Here is a 19946-nt window from a genome sequence, read left to right on the forward strand (position 1 = left end):
TTTTCACTAAAAATCATGTGATGAGGTCAGCACATTAAGGGCACTTTGGGCAAGTGGCTACTATGGCAGAATTTAGCCCAAGGAGTGTTTTTCGTGCAAAACAATTGCTTGGAATGGATTCAGAATCATGAAACCCATGTCACATGCTACTTATGACATAATGACATTTTGAAAATAACAGGCATTAAGCTACTGAAGTGGACGTGGCCCCCCCTTCCAAAATGAAATGCATTGGTGATGGAGAAAAAATGTGGTGCTTTTGTCAGCCGTGTCCACATTTCTCTAAAATATGTCCCTCAATATTATGGAAAAAAGGACACATTTCCTAAATAAAGATTTTTTTTTTTTTAAAGGAAATAAACACAAGTAGGTGCCCACCTCGCCGATCTCGGTCTTCACCTTGCGGATGATGTTCTGGACGAAGGCGGCGGGCGACAGGACGCTGAGGGGCGTCTGGGGGCTGCTGATGGGGTTGGCCAGGCACATGGAGACAGAGCCGCCCTCCTCCTGCTTGATGAAGGCAGGCAGAGGCAGGCCCCTGGAGCTGGAGCGCTCCGGGGCTGCCAGGCGCTCCACCTGGGATGAAAAAATGTTTTACTTTAACCCATTTAGGCCTAAATTCTGTTTTCCAAATTCCAGTAAAAAAGCTATTATTGAGTCCACTTTCCTCTCGGCCCTGGACTACGGGGACATTATTTATTGGTCTGCTGCTCCTTCACTTTTAAAGAGGCTAGACAGTAGACACTGTCTACCACTCTGCCTTGCGCGGTGGATTACTGGTGATAGTTATGGTACCCACCACTGTGCACTTTATGAGAACTCAGGTTTATCCTCCCTGACTGAGAGGCGAGATATTTTTTATATAAAGCCATTGCTGGGATGCTCCCTGACTATATTTGTTCCATGTTGGAACTGAACAATAGCATGTATCAGACCCGCTCTAGTGATTTCTTAAGGCTCAAGGTTCCTCAGGCCCAGACAGAGTTGGGCAAGACAGCTTTTTCTGTCAATGGCCCAACTTCGTGGAATGAACTCCAAAACTCTTTAAAACTGAGCTCCCTGCCATCCTTCGGTCAGTTCAAAGGAATGCTCCAGAACATTTTTCACCACGATTGCTCCTGCTTCAATGCCAACAGCTATAATCTATTTTACTGATGGTTGTTCTGTATAAAGTTCCTCTGTAATTTATCCTGATTTATAATGTTGTTTGATGTATTGTTTTTGGACTGTATTTTGTGTATTGTAAACCTCGGCTACATTGAAAATGAGGGCTTGCCCTCAACCGAGTATAAATAAAAGTCTTCAAAATCACAATTTTATGAAAAAACTCATGTTTCTATATCAGTGGTTGTCAATAGGACCCGAGAAATGATATGTAACTGGCCGCCAACACCCCCCAGAAAAAAACCATTTTGTTAAAAACGTTCGCTCTGAAAGAATATGATTTGCGCCACATTTTCACGATTTAAAAAAAATAGAGACCTACAAGCTGCACTTGGTGCCGCCGATGCCGACAAACTTTGCGTGTCTTCCCCCATCTCTCTCCCCGTTTTCCGAAAAATATCTTTAGAAAAATGCACTACAATATAGAAATGCACCGTTACAAGTAAAAGTCCGGAATTCAAAATGTACTTGAGTAAAAAGTATAGATGTATTAAGCATCAAAATGTACCAAAAAAGTACCAAAAGTCAAACTGATCAATAATGCAGAATGTCTCATTTCAAAAATGTATTAAAACTGGTTCATGGCCAACGACGTGTTTTCTGACGTGCTATCAACAAATCCCTCAAGGCCAAGGACGTTGTGGACGTGGTAGACAATAATTCCAAAAAAAATTAATAAAATTATCATTTTTTTCCGATTTTTTTGCATTTTATTTTTTATTTTTATGTAATCTACTAAAAACCGGCCGAAATCCGCGCGATCGTGCACTATCGTGCACGCGCGCCGTCTCTATGTGAATCGCGGCAAAAAATCTGATATTTTGGGACTTTCTGGGCTCGATTTGGGTGGTTTTAGACTAACTTATGATGAAGCTATTGTTAGCCTAGCATTCCGACTGAGAGAGGCTATCTTGTAGGGGACAATCTTTCATTGGATGTTTACGTCATTTTGAACAGGAAGTGTTATACCAGTTTACACATTTTAGAGATTTTCAGCATAATGGTACGTTCCCGCCATCTGGTGGATATCGTGGGGTACTACTTGGAAATGCCTTTAAAAGATGGCGTGATTGTATTTTAACGCAGAAGTTTATTTTTGCATAAAAATGATGAATTAAGAAATGGGGCTTCCGCCAGAATTGGCTGGCGTTGGCCAGCAATCTAATGGCAATCTAAAAATGTGAGATGTGACCACAATGTCACAGATTGTCTCATTTTGAAGCTGCAAGTCTGTAGTTTACAATGATATAAAAATCTTCTTTCTAGCATTTGCCATTATTTATTAATAAGCATTTTAATACACCTTGGTTTTCAGTGAACAGTGAAACCAAGTTGTACTAAAATGCTTATAAGTCAACGAAGGAACATGCTAGAGTCATAATTCCTTTTTCATTGTGAAGTAGAGACATGCACCTTGAAAATGAGATATTTCATGCCATTGTGGTCATATCTCACATTTTTCTATTGTCATTCAAAAAGTCGCCAAATCTGGCCTAAGCCACAAAAAGATGTGATTTAAGGCTGGGAATAAGAGGGTTAAAATCATTTGAAAATAGCACTGCAGATACAAGCTCACAATGCGTCGCAGCGAGACACATTGTGCGCTTGTAGATCGGCTATTTTCAAATGGCTGAAATGTATATAGGGCTGCAGTGGTTAACAGGTTCCGTTCATCCGACGTGCCCACACGTCAATTCAACCGACGGGTTTCTTCGCTTTTCGTTCATGCGCGGTGCGGTCCGGTCCGGTCTGTTTACCGGTCCGGTCCGGTCTGTTTACCGGTGCAGAAAGAATGCCTCGTCTCTCCTAATCCAGGGAGCTCTCTGTGGTTTTGATCTGATGGATATTAAACTCTTCATTTCTGACTTCTCAACTGACTTCTCGATCCAAATATGAACACGATGGATTATTTAGCGATATTGAAACGAGAGAAAGGTACGCAAGCAAAAAAATATCTCCCGTTTTTTTTCGGAACAGAAGGGGGGGGGGGGGGTTCCAGAGTAAAAGTCTTCCCGGCACCCCAGAGCTCCTATTTTGAAGGAATCTCAGGGCTGATTGTGTTAATGTATGGTTTGTAATAACAACAACCAAAATCTAAAAAGTTAACTAGTAGATAAAGTTTTCAAAATAAAACCTAGTGGAGTAAAAGTACCATATTTGGTAGAAGTATAAGTCAATTGGAGTCACCTGGGCCATGTGAGCCGCTGCGGCGCCCAGGCTGGAGGTGGTGGAGGTCCTGCCGCCGCACACCTCCATCTCCAGCAGGGCGTGCTGCTGGGCCTCCATCTCCCTCCTGGCCTGCTCCAGGATGTTCTTGATGGTGTCGTCGGAGCTGCTCCCTCCGCCAGGCCCGTTGCTGCTCCTGCCCGAGGAGTTGCCCAGAGACGACTTCCCGTCACCTGGGCGGTAAAGAGAGACCCGCGCGGTTAAGACTCACAACACATCCCCAGTTCCCCACCCACCACTCCTTTTAGAAAGAGACCCACGAGGTTAAGACTCACACATCCCCACCCACCACTCCTTTTAGAAAGAGACCCACGAGGTTAAGACTCACACATCCCCACCCACCACTCCTTTTAGAAAGAGACCCACGAGGTTAAGACTCACAACACATCCCCACCCACCACTCCTTTTAGAAAGAGACCCACACGGTTAAGACTCAACACATCCCCACCCACCACTCCTTTTAGAAAGAGACCCACACGGTTAAGCTTAAGACTCACACGTCCCCACCCACCACTCCTTTTAGAAAGAGACCCACACGGTTAAGCTTAAGACTCACACATCCCCACCCACCACTCCTTTTAGAAAGAGACCCACACGGTTAAGACTCACAACACATCCCCACCCACCACTCCTTTTAGAAAGAGACCCACACGGTTAAGCTTAAGACTCACACGTCCCCACCCACCACTCCTTTTAGAAAGAGACCCACGCGGTTAAGACTCACAACACATCCCCACCCACCACTCCTTTTAGAAAGAGACCCACGCGGTTAAGACTCACACATCCCCACCCACCACTCCTTTTAGAAAGAGACCCACACGGTTAAGACTCACAACACATCCCCACCCACCACTCCTTTTAGAAAGAGACCCACGCGGTTAAGACTCACACATCCCCACCCACCACTCCTTTTAGAAAGAGACCCACACGGTTAAGCTTAAGACTCACACGTCCCCACCCACCACTCCTTTTAGAAAGAGACCCACACGGTTAAGACTCAACACATCCCCACCCACCACTCCTTTTAGAAAGAGACCCACACGGTTAAGCTTAAGACTCACACGTCCCCACCCACCACTCCTTTTAGAAAGAGACCCACACGGTTAAGCTTAAGACTCACACATCCCCACCCACCACTCCTTTTAGAAAGAGACCCACACGGTTAAGACTCACAACACATCCCCACCCACCACTCCTTTTAGAAAGAGACCCACACGGTTAAGCTTAAGACTCACACGTCCCCACCCACCACTCCTTTTAGAAAGAGACCCACACGGTTAAGCTTAAGACTCACACATCCCCACCCACCACTCCTTTTAGAAAGAGACCCACGCGGTTAAGACTCACAACACATCCCCACCCACCACTCCTTTTAGAAAGAGACCCACGCGGTTAAGACTCACACATCCCCACCCACCACTCCTTTTAGAAAGAGACCCACGCGGTTAAGACTCACACATCCCCACCCACCACTCCTTTTAGAAAGAGACCCACACGGTTAAGACTCACAACACATCCCCACCCACCACTCCTTTTAGAAAGAGACCCACGCGGTTAAGACTCACACATCCCCACCCACCACTCCTTTTAGAAAGAGACCCACACGGTTAAGCTTAAGACTCACACGTCCCCACCCACCACTCCTTTTAGAAAGAGACCCACACGGTTAAGACTCAACACATCCCCACCCACCACTCCTTTTAGAAAGAGACCCACACGGTTAAGACTCACAACACATCCCCACCCACCACTCCTTTTAGAAAGAGACCCACACGGTTAAAACTCACAACACATCCCCACCCACCACTCCTTTTAGAAAGAGAGACCCACACGGGTAAGACTCACACATCCTCACCCACCACTCCTTTTAGCTGTAAGTTTAAGTTTAAGTTTGATCCTTTTTTGACAAACGGTATAGTACAGTTTTTTCTTAAAGAACCTATAAGGCCTCACTCACACCTAAGACACACTTGTGTCCTGTGTCTTCTGTATGTCAATGCATTTCCAATGGAAGTCACATGGTTTCACCAAACATTTTTGTTTGATGGGGGGAGAGGGCCAGAAAACAGCCATCAAACAAAAATGTTAGGTGTGAATGAGGCCTAAGGCTTCGTACACACATAAAGAACAACTGTGCTGTGCTCTGCTCTGCCTGTACGTGTTTCATGGCCACCCCCAATGCTTTTCCAATGGAAGTCACGTGGTTTGACCAAACACTTGTGTTTGATTGCCCCCCTCCCCCCATCACACACAACTGTTTGGTCAAACCATGTGACTTCCATTGGAAAAGCATTGGGGCGGCCATGAAACACAGGCAGAGCACAGCACAGTTGTTCTGTGCTCTGTCATTGTTATGTGTACGAAGCCTTAGGTTACAAGTATACTGATGTAATGGGTTTGTGGAGGGTTTGAGTTGCAGGAAGAGCCTTTGTGTATTGTTTGTGTATTTGTGTTTGTGAAGTGTGTATTGTATCTTGTTCTATGTTGTGCCATGGGGACCCCATTGAAAACGAGTTGCTGCAAAACTTAAGAGACTTTTTTATAAAATAAAATAAAATCCCCTAGTTCAAGTAGGTAGTAGGTTGAAGCTGAAGCTTATTTGTGCCTACTCCATTTAAATACAAAATCAAATATCAAAACAAATCAATGAACATAATTTCAAATTTGTTTTAGCGAAACAATTTATAAATATGTTTGCTAATCAAAGTAAGAAAAGTAGTAGTAGAACTACACCAACAATGGGTGAATATTGGGTGAAATGGATGTGAAATATATGAATGAAAATATGTTCATGGTATTTTTTTTTATTAATGAAAGGGTGGGAAAGAAAACGTAATGGTGGTCTTTGAAGGATGACTTACGACAGCCATATGCATCCTCACCTCCTCCTCGCTGAGACTGGATCTCCTTCTTGGCCTGCTCCAAGATGTTTTTGATGGCATCGTCTGACCCAGTTTCAGGAGTTCGAATTCGAGGAGTGATGCTCCCTGCCACAGAGACACACACACACACACACACACACACACACACACACACACACACACACACACACACACACACACACACACACACAGAGAGAGAGAGAGAGAGAGAGAGGGGAGGGGGTGAGTGGGAAGGTTGATCAGAGAGTAAGTTCCAAGGCTTTGCTTTTGACTGCTAGATCAATGGCTGCCTTTGAGAGTGCGCTGTCTGAGGGTGCAGTGTAGCTACAGGAAAGCTCAACTTTCAAAAGCGGTGAATCTAGGGAGAAAACAAAGTTTAAAAGTAACAACAAACACAGGAGTGGAAAGCCTTGTAGAAGTTAAAGATGAGGGCCAAGTGGATTAGAAAAAGGTTTAGACATGGTTTAGAGACTGGTCTGGCAGAGCTAAACCCCCAGTGTGAGATTGAATAGTGCACTGCAACCTGTATATTTATTGTCCCACATGCCAGTGAGTTGTGAGATTAACATCAAGTTAAAAATACAATTCACTTCTACACTGTAAATTATTGTTGTTGTTCTGTTCTGTTCCGACGCACGTCCCACTGGGAGGAGACCCCGGGGCAGACCAAGGCGCAGTTGGAGGAAACACATCGACCTTGGAACGTCTCGGAATCCCCCAGGAGGAAGTCACTAATGTTGCTCTGGAGAGGGAAGTCTGGAGCTGTTGGCAAGTCTGGAGCTGTTGGCAAGTCTGGAGCTGTTGCCCAAACTAGTGAAAATAGCAGATCTACAATCTCACAACGCGTCGCTTTGCGCCGCGTTGTGAGCTTGTAGATCGGCTATTTTCACTATAATACTTATACATTTGTTGTCTAATTTATTTTGTTTTTTCTTAAGATTTCTTCATGAAATTACTGGGGGGGGGGGGGAATATTTGTTTTTAATTCATGATAAATTTAGCTTTTCTGGGGATGTTCTTTTATGTTTTGAATAATACTAATTAAAAACAAAATGTAGGAAGCAAATATAAAAAGGACCCACAAAAATGTGTCCACGACCTACAAATGGGTCCCGACCCAGTGTTTGTGAACCAGTGCTTATGCCAGGGATTCCCAAAATGTGGAGCGTGCACCCCCTGTGGTGCGCGCACACCTTCTGGGGGGTGCGTGACATGAAAAGGCTAATGGTGGTGCTATGGTCTCATTTTAAATATCTGAACATACAGTATTTTGCCAATATATGACACTTATATGCAGAATATATGCCATATTCAGGTTCATATAAGATGTGCAAATGATGTGGATATTATGCACATAATAGGAAATATCTCTATATAGCTTATGTGACATATATATGCAGGCTGTAAAGTGTCCAGAGGTCCACTCACCTCTCTGCTGGACCTGGATGGTCCTGATAATAAAGTGTCCAGAGGTCCACTCACCTCTCTGCTGGACCTGGATGGTCCTGATAATAAAGCATTTGGAGCGGTCCACTCACCTCTCTGCCGGACCTGGATGGTCCTGATAATAAAGTGTTTGGAGCGGTCCACTCACCTCTCTGCCGGACCTGGATGGTCCAATAAAGTGTTTGGAGCGGTCCACTCACCTCTCTGCTGGACCTGGATGGTCCTGTTAATAAAGTGTTTGGAGCGGTCCACTCACCTCTCTGCCGGACTTGGATGGTCCTGATAATAAAGTGTTTGGAGCGGTCCACTCACCTCTCTGCTGGACCTGGATGGTCCTGATAATAAAGTGTTTGGAGCGGTCCACTCACCTCTCTGCCGGACCTGGATGGTCCTGATAATAAAGTGTTTGGAGCGGTCCACTCACCTCTCTGCCGGACCTGGATGGTCCTGATAATAAAGCGTTTGGAGCGGTCCACTCACCTCTCTGCCGGACCTGGATGGTCCTGAGGGCCAGGATGTTCTGCTCGTCAGACAGGAACTGCTTCATCTTGATAAAAGGCTCCTTGCCCTTCACCGTCAGCTTCCTCCAGGGTTTGGGCCGAGCCAGGATCTCGCTGACCGAGCCCTGGGACAGACCCAGCACGTAGTGGCCGAACACACGCTGCCCGATGTTGTGCTTCAGCAGCTGCTCTTTCACCTGGAAGGAGGGATGTTAAAAAGTTAAGCGATTAATCGCCGTTAAGATGTTCTTCAATTAAACTTAGCAGGTAACAGTTAATTGACAATTGCGCGGTTCTATATCACTGGGTGGTTCTCTGCGAATGTAATGCCGCCTGCTGTGTGTGCGTGTGAGGCAGAAGAACGCACGATGTGTGCCGGTTTTAAAAAAGTCCCCCCCCCCCCCCCCCCCCCTTGGTAGTCACAGAAACGTATCTGCTTTTGCATGTGATGTGACAGACAAGACTGTGCACTTTTCATTTCATTTTATTCCTCAAACAACCATGCCATTGCCTGGCCCTGTAACTCAAATGGTAAAAAAATATATTTGATTAAGGAATAAAATATGCCTTTAGTATTCTTTCTGTAAATCAACAAATTTATGTTAGACAGGAAAATTAAGATTCTCAGATATTTCTTTTTTTTAAACGCCGCTCATCAACTAACCGGTTAATCGATCGATAAGGTCATCAATAATCAATGACATAATTAATCAATAATCCCGTCCCTAACCTGGAAGGCATCGATAAGGTCATCAATAATCAATGAAATAATGAATCAATAATCCCGTCTCTAACCTGGAAGGCATCGATAAGGTCATCAATAATCAATGACATAATTAATCAATAACTCCGCCCCTAACCTGGAAGGCAATCATAAGGTCATCAATAATCAATGACATAATGAATCAATAACTCCCGTCTCTAACCTGGAAGGCGATCATAAGGTCATCAATAATCAATGACATAATGAATCAATAACTCCCGTCCCTAACCTGGAAGGCATCGATAAGGTCATCAATAATCAATGAAATAATGAATCAATAACTCCGCCCCTAACCTGGAAGGCGATCATAAGGTCATCAATAATCAATGACATAATGAATCAATAACTCCCGTCCCTAACCTGGAAGGCATCGATAAGGTCATCAATAATCAATGAAATAATGAATCAATAACTCCGCCCCTAACCTGGAAGGCGATCATAAGGTCATCAATAATCAATGACATAATGGATCAATAATCCCGTCCCTGACCTGGAAGGCGATCTCCGCCGTGTCCAGCTGGTCCTCGTCGCCGGCCGTGGAGCTGCCGCTCTCCGATTGGTCGCTGCCGCCGGGCAGGCCGGCCTCGCTCTGCGCGCCACCTGACCCCGTCGTCGTGGGCCCTCCTCCCTGATGGTGATTGGCCGACATGAGCGCGGCCTTGGCGGCGTAGAGGGCGGTGGGGAACGCCATGAGGCCGCTGGTGCCTTCCTTCTTGAAGAGCGGAGACAGCAGCTGCTTGTGGAGGACGTGGTCGCCCGAGAGGCGCTCCGCGGAGCACGACGGGGACACCGAGAAGGGCCGGGGGAGGAGGGGGAGGTCGTGGTGGGGGCCGGAAGAGGAGGAGGAGGACCCCCCTCTGTCCAGGGTGGCGGTGGGGGGGCCGGGACTGGGGGAGGAGGCACGGCCTCCTTCCCCCCCGTGGGAGGAGGACGAGTGGGAGGCTGGCGGCCTCCCCATCATCAGCATCATCTCCCTGCCAGAGTCCTCAGACTGCTCGTCATCTGGAGAAAAGTCAGTTGAGGTGAATGGGATTGCTCTCCTTGATACTGTAAATACTGTATAGGACTACTAGTGAATGTGCGACTAATACTGACAAAAGATACATGTTGAATTTAAAAATTACAACCCAGGTGTGAAGTGTGGACTAATATATTAAAGTCTAACTCATGTTGATTAGGTGATGTAATGCAGGTGATGTAAAACAAACGGTGCCAACACAAATATTAAATGCCATTAACAATAAAGAGACAATATGACGTAATGAGGTACAATATGACGTAAATGTTCCCTTCATTGTCAATGGCATTTTTGAAACAAACATTGAACTAAAAACAAACATTAAACCATAGGAGGGCCTGGCGCCCCTCAAAAACGAAACACTAGAAAACGTGCTCCTCAGAGCACAGGTCTCCACCAGATCAGGTAGGGATATTGTGGCCTCCTGGTGGCGCTATGATAGGCCATTGTAAAAAAGGTGCCAAGCCTTTGATGTCAATTGGACATTCAAATTCATGATATGAGGCATTTTGTTGCTTATTTGCAAAAGCTACCGGCAGTCTGGCACTAGAACAGGCCAATGTGAAAATGGTGGGATTTATTCCTCGGCCTAGTAGGAATGTCACGTAAATTGCACACTACGTTAATTATTTGAGACATTTTGTTCAAAACGGGCCAATCACGCAAACTTTGGAAGTTTTGCAGACAATAAATGAAATTGGTCTAGTAGAAGAAAGACAGATTGATAAGGGCAGTGAAGAGCAACCTGTTTTATGCTTTAAAGCTATTGAAACGCAATTATATACAGCGAATCTTCTGTACAAAGCGATGCTGACCATGTATTCAAACAAATATTTGGTTGTTTACTGCAAATGGCTTCCATGCAGACACAGGCTAGACAGTTATGTAGCGGCCATACCGTTGCTGTGCAAGATGCGAGCCTTCTCTGCCAGGTACTGAGATGGGAGAAAGGCCTCTTTGTCCAGCAAAAGAGCCTCTGCAGCCTTGACAGAATCCTACACACACACACACACACACACACACACACACACACACACACACACACACAGGGCACAAACAAAAGCTGTTACATTTCGATTAATCTATTATAGCAGGAAACACATATCCCTACAATGGATGCCGGTTACTGAGCCATTCAATGGAACTGCTGTAGTTTTTTTTCTCACCGACACCAGGGGAACATTAAGAACAAAACAAAAGAGTGGTTTGCTAGAAGGCAGGCAGGCTATACTCTGTGTAATGGGGCTGTATGAACAATAAGACTGACTGAACCAGAGGAAGAAGAGGGGAAAAAAGTGCAAAACCAAGCAGAATATCTCACCTGGGACGAACTGCCATTTGCTGAGGCAAGCTTCATCACCTTCAGGATGCTAAAGGGAGTGGAAAATAAAGAATAAAACATAAGTTTGGGTTCTACACATGCAGCAGCATTCATTACAAATACCATCTATGCCCCAAAATCTCACCTGAGCTCCGTTTTAATCTCTTCGTAGTCCATCTGGGATTGCAGTTTAGCTTCTAATCTCTGAAATGGAGAGAAAAAAAGAGAGGAGGCACTTTTTCAATGCACATTAAGAGAGTCCTCATTAATAATCAGAGCTACTGAGCAGCACTCTAATGGCGTTCGTTTGTGCGCTGTCACTTCCGATGTGTTGGAATCACTTTACCTCAATAGCTTCCGTCTTATAGGCCAGCTGGCGCTCCAGCTCCAGGATCTGATTGGCCGAGGTCTCCCGAACTTCCTGCAGCGTGAACTGGAGCCTCTGAACGTTGTCGAGCAGGCGGAGGATTTCGCGGTCTTTAGCGAGCAGAGCGGCCTCCAGCTGGGAGGGCAACACTTCTCCCTTCTCATCTCTCTCCTGACAGGGTGAGAAGAGAACATGTGAGCCACGCTGGAAGAGTGAGAACGCAGTAGGAGATGAAGAGACTAAGAAGAAAGAGCCTCCGATGCCGTCTAGAAACTCACATCCTCCTCTGCCGTCTCCCTAAGCGAGCTCTCATACTCTTATTTATGTATAATATATAACTCACTCAAATCAAAATTGATTTCAGATCGTAAATGGTATAAGTAAATGGTGCATTTATATAGAACCTTTATCCAAGGCACTTTACATAGATTGTGCATTACATTCACCCATTCACTCACACACACATTCATGCACCGGTGGCGGAGGAAACCATGCAAGGCACCTGAACCTGCACATCACGAGGAGCAATGTGGAGTTCAGACTATAGAGTCTTGCTCAAGGACACTTCGACACCAACTCTGCTCTCCATCCAGCTGCTCTACTGGCCACTCTACCCTCTGAGCCACTGCCGCCCCCTACCGTAACTGCTCCGTGATGTCCATTTAACGGCAACGTAAGCAGTCGTATCGACACACGTGGAACCGAAGAGTTATTGCAATATAGGGTACTAACGTCAGAGGTTGGGGAAAATGTGTTCTTAATTCTTACCCCACTGGTGCCCTCTGCGGGGTGGCAGCTCCCTGGGGTGGCGTTCTGGGCACCGGCCAGCTGCTTCTTTAGCCTCTCCACCTCCCTCTGGGCCATTTCCGCTTTCTGCACACAGACGGCACCATCAGCACGTTACTTCACTCCATCGTTATACAGCCCTCAAACAGAGAGGTGCTATCACTCCATCGGCCTCACGGAGGACCCAGATACGGCACAAATCGAATCAATGGACGACGTCCGTGCCCTGGAATTTAAAGAGTCGAAGCCAGGCCTCCACCCCCCCCCCCCCCCCCCCCCCCAGCCCAGAAGTGTGCAACGTACCACCGCTCACTCACTCATTCTATTCTGCTGATGGCGCTGTTTAGTCAGCCCACTTTCTGTCTCTCCCCAAACGGTTTACCTGCTCGCTCCGTCACACCGGGCCCTAGCTGCTAATTAATGATACATTTTGAGGACATCTATCTAGGAGCTGCTGGTGGGGGGAGAGATAGAGAGAGAGAGAGAGAGAGAGAGAGAGAGAGAGAGAGAGAGAGAGAGAGAGAGAGAGAGAGAGAGAAATAAAGAAAAAGAGGAGAAGGCAAGAGATACAGTAGAAACAGAGTGAAGAGTAGAGGTATGACTGGGAGAGGAAGCAATCAAGGTAACGAGGTAACTAAGAGCCCCGTCCGCGCACACACTGAGCTCTGGCATCCACCGTGCTCGGCAGCCTCTGCCGTCCTCCGCCGAGTGGAACCTCGCGGCGGCAGAGCCCACCGACAGAAGCTCGGGTTTACACTCGCTAATCACAGGCTCGGGGGGAGGGGAGGGGAGGAGGGGTGGCTGAGAGTATGCGCAGGACGCAGGGTGTCTAATTACAACCGAGGCTTGATTAGAGGAGTGATTACCTTAACGAAGGAGTGTCTCAATCAAGAGGGAGAGAGAGAACGGCGTGAGGAACGACATGATGCAGCTCACAACTCACCTGGTTCGCCTTCTCCAGGTTCGTCACGATGGTGCCCACCTCCTCTGCCCTGGAACGCACGCACGCGCACACACATAAACACACGTACACACGTACACACACACACACACACACACACACACACGCACACACACACACGCACACACAAAGAAACAAGGGTCAGTGACGAAGTAGTAAACTATACTCACAATGCCTCACTCATTATTATTTGTTAATATGTACTTTATATTATGCATTATATATAGATGACATTGTGCATTCTGAATTATATTTGACATTAAACGACTGCAGTGCATAGTAACATTCTGCGCAAATTATGCAAATTCCAGCGCCACATTAATTAATTATAGAATCCCCTCAATCAAGTCATCACTCATCACGTCTTTTTTTTTTTAATAATAGAGGGATTTTAATTGATTACAGAGGTCGTTTCCGTCGTATACAATTCTCACCCGATGAGACACCCCCCCCCCCCCACACACACACACACACACACACACACACACACACACACACACACAGTGGACTACAAGACCCAATCCTCCATCCAAGTGGAGACTAATATTTTATTGAAAAGACAAGACGACATTGCTTGCAAATACCATGTTTCAAAGCCCTGTGAAACATCTACAGATGTCTGAGGTCAACATACATCAAGTTATACATTGTACGATGTATTGGTTGCTTGATGAAGGAAAGTTACCTTCAACGGTTATATTTTGGCAGGGAATCTGATAGACTCGAATGTGGAAATGATACATATAAGGCTATATAGCAGATGGCTAATACCCCAATGTGCTGCTGGAACTCTTTTGAGATTGAACCCCAACATACAGACATCTCACAATCACACAAGTCTAATTTAAATAGCTGCTCAGCAAGATTATTCATGATTTTGTTTGAAGTTCAACAGATTCGTTTTTGGCACACGTGGGACCCGATTTTCAAAAGGTAGCAGAGAAGGATGAATTAACAAGGAGTGCGATGTCGATTTAATTATGCACATAGATTTCTGAAGTTACAGGACAAAGAAATAATCTGCTCTACAAAGTGTTAAAAAGGACATTATAGATATTTTTCACATCTCTATCAAACTACAGTACATGTCTCCTTCCTTACATATTTTGCACCAAACAGTTTCTTTAACCTCAATTAGGTCTGTATGCATAACTAAAACGACAACTCAATAACACAACTCTTTTTTTCTTCTTCTTCTCCTGAAGTATTCAGCATACTTCCGCTTGTGGTGTTTCTTAACGGTAAAATGCACGATCAATGGGATGCTGTAAATGCCTCGAGCAAAAGTGCTTCCGATCCTATACCTACCTGGCATTAATTAGCACCGATATTGTGTCGTGGAGATCAGCTATCGTTTTCCGAGGGTCTCGGCTGGGCCTTTATCAATAAGCCCAGGATAGATGGCGCTCTATACTGACAGCAGCAACAAAAAAAAAACGTAACAGGTGTCACCTCCACGTTTAATGAACTTGTGCTGGACGGAAAATGTTTTGTATTGATTACCTGCTCGCCTACTCAAGCCGGAGCAGACAAATAGTCTTGCTTATCAACATTGAGGAAACGGTCAGTGAGAGTAATAGAGGCAGGCTCCGGGGTTCCGCGGGCTCGGGGTCAAGGAGGGATAACTGTACTGTGTGCGTGTGTGTGTGTGTGCATGTGCGTGCGTGCATGTGTGTGTGTGCGTGTGAGAGAGAGAGAGACAGGTGTTCATGGCCCGAGGCACAGACCCCCTTGGAAATAATAATAATAAATCGGAACAGATTTCTGTTACTAGGCCTAATAAATATGCCGTATCACAGTATCGGCGCCTTATCCTTATCCTTAATTGCCTGTGTCAGTTTGTTCATATAACCGAGGGGGAAAGTAAAAGCCACTTTTCCGTGTGAAAATGCGCGTGCACCCCCTACTGAACGTTCAAGCACCTCCTACTGTAAATGAATATCTTCACGCGGCCCTGCGGGTGTTCAGGGGCTTAGTTAGTGTCAACACACCAGCAAACCTGCGCACACGCGCACACACACACACACACACAAGTCCCCTCTAACGCCGGTATACATCAAAATGGTAAATGGTGCATTTATATAGCGCCTTTTATCCAAGGCGCTTTACATTCACCCATTCATACACCGATTGTGGCAGAAGCCATGCAAGGTAACAACCAGCACATCGGGAGCAATTTGGGGTTCAGTGTCTTGGCCAAGGACACTTCGACATGTAGACAGGAGGAGCCGGGATTCGAACCACCGACCCATAGATCATTGGACGACCTGCTCTACCTCCTGAGCCACAGTCGCCCCCCCCTCAAAAGGTATCTAGTATCATGGGCCAAACTGAAAAACTGCATCTAATCCAACAAAATGGATGGTGCTGGGTCCTGGAAACATCAGTTCAATTTGCGCCATGGATTAAGCCTGGGAGAAAAAGAATCCATTAGCAGGGCGTCTCACTGTGGTCCGGGGCACAGCCCAAACAAAAAGGAGTGTTTACTTTGAATGTCTATCGACATCCTTCATAGAAGCCTCAGATTCATTTCGGCCGTGTGGCGTTGCTGCTGGATATGTACATTGTGCTCAAAGACCAGGACAAGGTAGAGTGTTTTCTGAAGCAATCTTTAAATGGAGCAGTTCTTCTTGAGGGCTGTCAAGGCCCAGCCCGGCTGCCCGGTGCAGGCAAACACAGACCTCTCTCATCGACTTGGATTAGTAGCTGAGTCACTCTCTCTCATTCCTCTCTCTTGCTTCTACAATGGCATTCCTTAGCGTTTACATTTGGAATAGTCTCGCCGTATGCTGTATGCTTCCGTCATACCGGAGCACGGCAAATTTATCCTAACATGAATAGAAATCATCTGAGCATAATATAGCTTGCTGCATGGAAATACAAAAATAAATTTAAAGATATTTTAATATATATTTTAAAATATATATATTTTAAAATATATATATATTTTAGGACCCCGACAGTATAGCACTCGTCCCGACCTCTAAATTCCACAGGTGGACCACAATGTAAACAAGCTTCGGCTTTTTCGTGTACTGTACGTGTTCCAAATTGATGACATTGTTGTAATTGTTTTAAACTGCCAATATAGTATTCTATCTATCTAATCTATAATCTGAATGTATTCAATAACAAGCTCACCAATATTATACACCTCCACGGACAGCTTGGGATGTCCTATTTGTCTCTGTAAAGCAGTCACAGAAATCCACCGGTGTCACCTATGTTTCTCTAAAATCCATGCAGCTGCTATTCTTCTAAATGCTCGGTTTAATTTTCTTTTGCTGTGCTTGTTTTACACCTGCATGTGTTGTTTAGGGGCCGGAGCACCTGTTTTAAATCACTCAATGCCCTGCGTAGACCACCCGCTTTGAGACGTTGAGTGATTAAAAACGAGCACTCCCCAAAACAACTTTACTCAGGTAATGCATGGTTAAACACAGCAAAATAATTTTAAATTTGGCTGCAGTTTACCGACATAACATGACAACGGTGGATAAATGTGAAACTATAACACTTTACAGAGACAAAGAGAATAGCTAAAACTGTCAGCGGAGCTGCAATTTCAGTGAGTTCATCATTGTTTAATACAATCAGATTGGACTTTTCTGTCTCACAAATGGAGATGTCAATTGAAGGAATTGCAACTTAAAGAGTTTGGGACTTGAGAGATGCTTGCTGCGCACGCACGCACGCGCGTGTGCACACACAAGTAGCCCTTAATTTCTTTCTTTGGTGAGTACACACACAGCAAAGTAGCCCTTATTTTCTTTCTTTGGTGAGTACACACACAGCAAAGTAGCCCTTATTTTCTTTCTTTGGTGAGTACACACACAGCAAAGTAGCCCTTATTTTCTTTCTTTGGTGAGTACTTTGGTGCACCATGTATGTGTATTGTCGGCATTTCCATTTATTTTCTGTAGTTCTTAATGTCATTAACCATGAAAGGTGTTTGTTGTTGTCGTTGTCAACTTGTGTGTTGTTTTGCACAGAGAGAACAACTGAGGTGCACCAACTCCTTGTAGCTGAAAAGTTGTGTCTCACTGCTGTGGCCATTCTGGCCAACCCTTAGTGCTGCACCTCAAACCAGGACAGAATGCATGTTCTCATTTGAACTATAAAGTAAAGACACGGCGAACAGGAGTAAACCATAGACTGCAGTACACAGAGGGAGATTCAGTCTTACTTGTTGCTCATCTCCTGGTTGTAGTGACACCGCAGGTCCAGTAGTTCTGTCTGTGCGGTGTTCAGAGCTGGAGGAACAGGAGAGGAAGTGACATAACAATCTCAGGGAGGGGGCGGGGGCAAGACCTACGTATGTGACTTTAAAGCTACAATGCCTTTTTTGGGGGTGGGGGTCATCTAAGTTTTAGGCAAGTTTTCAAAAGTTTCCAAAATATTCTGTCTTGGGAAAACGCCGTTGTCTGGAGCATTCTTAAAACTGCCACCTTAATCATAGCTTTTATGTCTTGTGTTTAGAGATCATTTTAATTAAAGCTAGTGAAGTTTTCCCCCAAGGAAAGGTATAATTGCAATGATCCGGTGTGCCATCTGGTTCAAAGAACTTTACTGACATTGTCAACAGGTAGGGTTTCCTACCCGACACCAGCTAAATGGAAAAGTAGGGACGTTGTATTAATATATTCTAGCATACAGAATGGGTCAAATATACAGTTTATTTAAATAAGTTCAACTTCAGTGAATGTAAAAAATAAAAATACAAAAACTTAAAACAAAAGCTCATACAATACATTTCAGGATTACTGTCATGGCAGCTTGATGATCTGTCTGTTCTAACTGTTATTTTCTATGTCCTTTAGGTTGGAGCTGCATTCTATCTGTGGAGAGGTGTGTCCTGGTGATTGCCTGGCTGGTCCCCATCTGGCAATCACCTGGCTGGCAACTTAAACCTGGCTGTGATGGCACACAGTGCTCAGTGATAATTCCCCTACGGCCAGTGCACACCTCTGTGCTGTTGTACTAGTACCTGCCTGCCAGCCTGACCACTTCTCCACGCAGCTCCAACGAAGACCTAAGTATTATTTTCTGGAACCTGGGACCTTTTGGACTAAGCTATTTTTTGCCTTGAACGTTGCCTTGAACTTCTGTGTTTTGGAGTGAATAAAGACTCTATAGTTTTTGCATCTACCCAGTTTCCCTGTCTGTTCTGTCTGCTTCTGGGTTCCCTGTCTGCCTTGACAGTATCACTGAGCCATTATGAACCCAGCAGACTCAGACACCATCCACCAGGCTTTGGCTGGTCAGGCTGTGCTACTTGGAACTCATGATCAAGCTTTGAGAGAAATTATGGATGGCATGCGAGACCTTTCCAGCAACATGACCAGTCTACGCAGAGATCTAAGCACCAACGCTGCCCAGCCTCAACCCCTTCCCCGTGATGCGGATTCGGTGAGCCTACCTGCCGCACACCCTGGCTCCTCTCGGGAGCCTCATGCTCCAGCACCGGAGCGTTACGACGGTGACCTGGGCTCCTGTGGTGATTTCCTCCTGCAGTGTTCTCTCGTCTTCGATCTTCAGCCGCAGGCTTATTCCACTGAGCGGTCCCGCATCGCCTATCTTCTAGGCAGTTTGAAGGGAGAAGCCTTGGCCTGGGCGAGACCAGTATGGGAGAGCCAGTCCCACGTTTGTTATTCTTTCGAGGCATTCACCCAGGCTATGAGAGCCGTATTCGATCACCCTGTGAAGGGAAGGGAGGCGTCCAAGCGGCTGTTGAATTTGAAGCAAGGCTCCAGAAGCGTGGCGAAGTACGCTGTTGAATTTCGCTCCCTCGCCGCTGAAAGCAGATGGGATGACGTCGCGCTACAGGAGGTTTTTCAACATGGCTTGTCCGAGGCTATCAAGGATGATTTGGCAGCTCGCAACGAGTGTGACGATCTGGATTCTCTCATCTCCTTGACCATTCGCCTCGATAACCGGCTCCGCGAACGACAGAGGGAGAGAGGTGGGCGTTCCTCCCAGTCCCGTGTGTTCTCTCCCCGACGCTCTCCACCACGTGGGTCTTCGTCTTCCTCCGAGTATACCCGAGGGCCTCCGACCTCGAACGAGCCCGAGCCGATGCAGGTCGGTCGAGCTCGTGCACCGTTAACGACGGAGGAGCGCCAGCGCCGCCAGCAGAGCAACAGCTGTTTTTACTGTGGCAAGCCAGGCCACTTTATTCACCAATGCTCCCTGTTGTCGGGAAAAGACAGGGGCTCTCAGTCAGGAGGGGACTGATGGCCCAAACAACTCGTCACACCTCTACCACGAGAACTCCTCTCCAAGCGCAGCTGGTCATTAAAGGTACAGTGCACTCATTTTCTGCGTTATTAGATTCTGGCGCAGATGAGAATTTCATTGATGCCTCTGTGTGTGAGAAGCTTGATATTCCCCTTATTGATCTAGAAGTGCCTCTTAAGACCAAGACTTTGAGTGGGGAGTTGTTAGCCCTTGTCACCCAGAGGACTGAACCTTTAAGGCTGCACCTGTCCGGTAACCACCAAGAATTTATCAGT

The 19946-nt window shown here is 45.9% G+C and overlaps 1 protein-coding gene across 1 annotated transcript in view; it reads right to left on the minus strand.

The window, feature by feature from the left end:
- cux2b (cut-like homeobox 2b) overlaps positions 1 to 19946 on the minus strand; it is a gene marked incomplete at its 5' end in the record, with an annotated part of 156170 nt that overhangs the window by 13401 nt on the left and 122823 nt on the right. Inside the window, 12 exons of the mRNA XM_080767058.1 lie at positions 379 to 576; positions 3352 to 3563; positions 6273 to 6377; positions 8199 to 8415; positions 9472 to 9983; positions 10898 to 10994; positions 11321 to 11369; positions 11466 to 11524; positions 11667 to 11858; positions 12456 to 12560; positions 13417 to 13465; positions 17621 to 17687. Coding sequence (XP_080623184.1) covers positions 379 to 576; positions 3352 to 3563; positions 6273 to 6377; positions 8199 to 8415; positions 9472 to 9983; positions 10898 to 10994; positions 11321 to 11369; positions 11466 to 11524; positions 11667 to 11858; positions 12456 to 12560; positions 13417 to 13465; positions 17621 to 17687 — 1862 coding nt within the window. The remainder of the gene's footprint in view (positions 1 to 378; positions 577 to 3351; positions 3564 to 6272; positions 6378 to 8198; positions 8416 to 9471; positions 9984 to 10897; positions 10995 to 11320; positions 11370 to 11465; positions 11525 to 11666; positions 11859 to 12455; positions 12561 to 13416; positions 13466 to 17620; positions 17688 to 19946) is intronic.

The sequence above is a fragment of the Protomyctophum bolini genome, assembly GCF_963924005.1.
Source record: "Protomyctophum bolini genome assembly, chromosome: 6".
NCBI lineage: Eukaryota > Metazoa > Chordata > Actinopteri > Myctophiformes > Myctophidae > Protomyctophum > Protomyctophum bolini.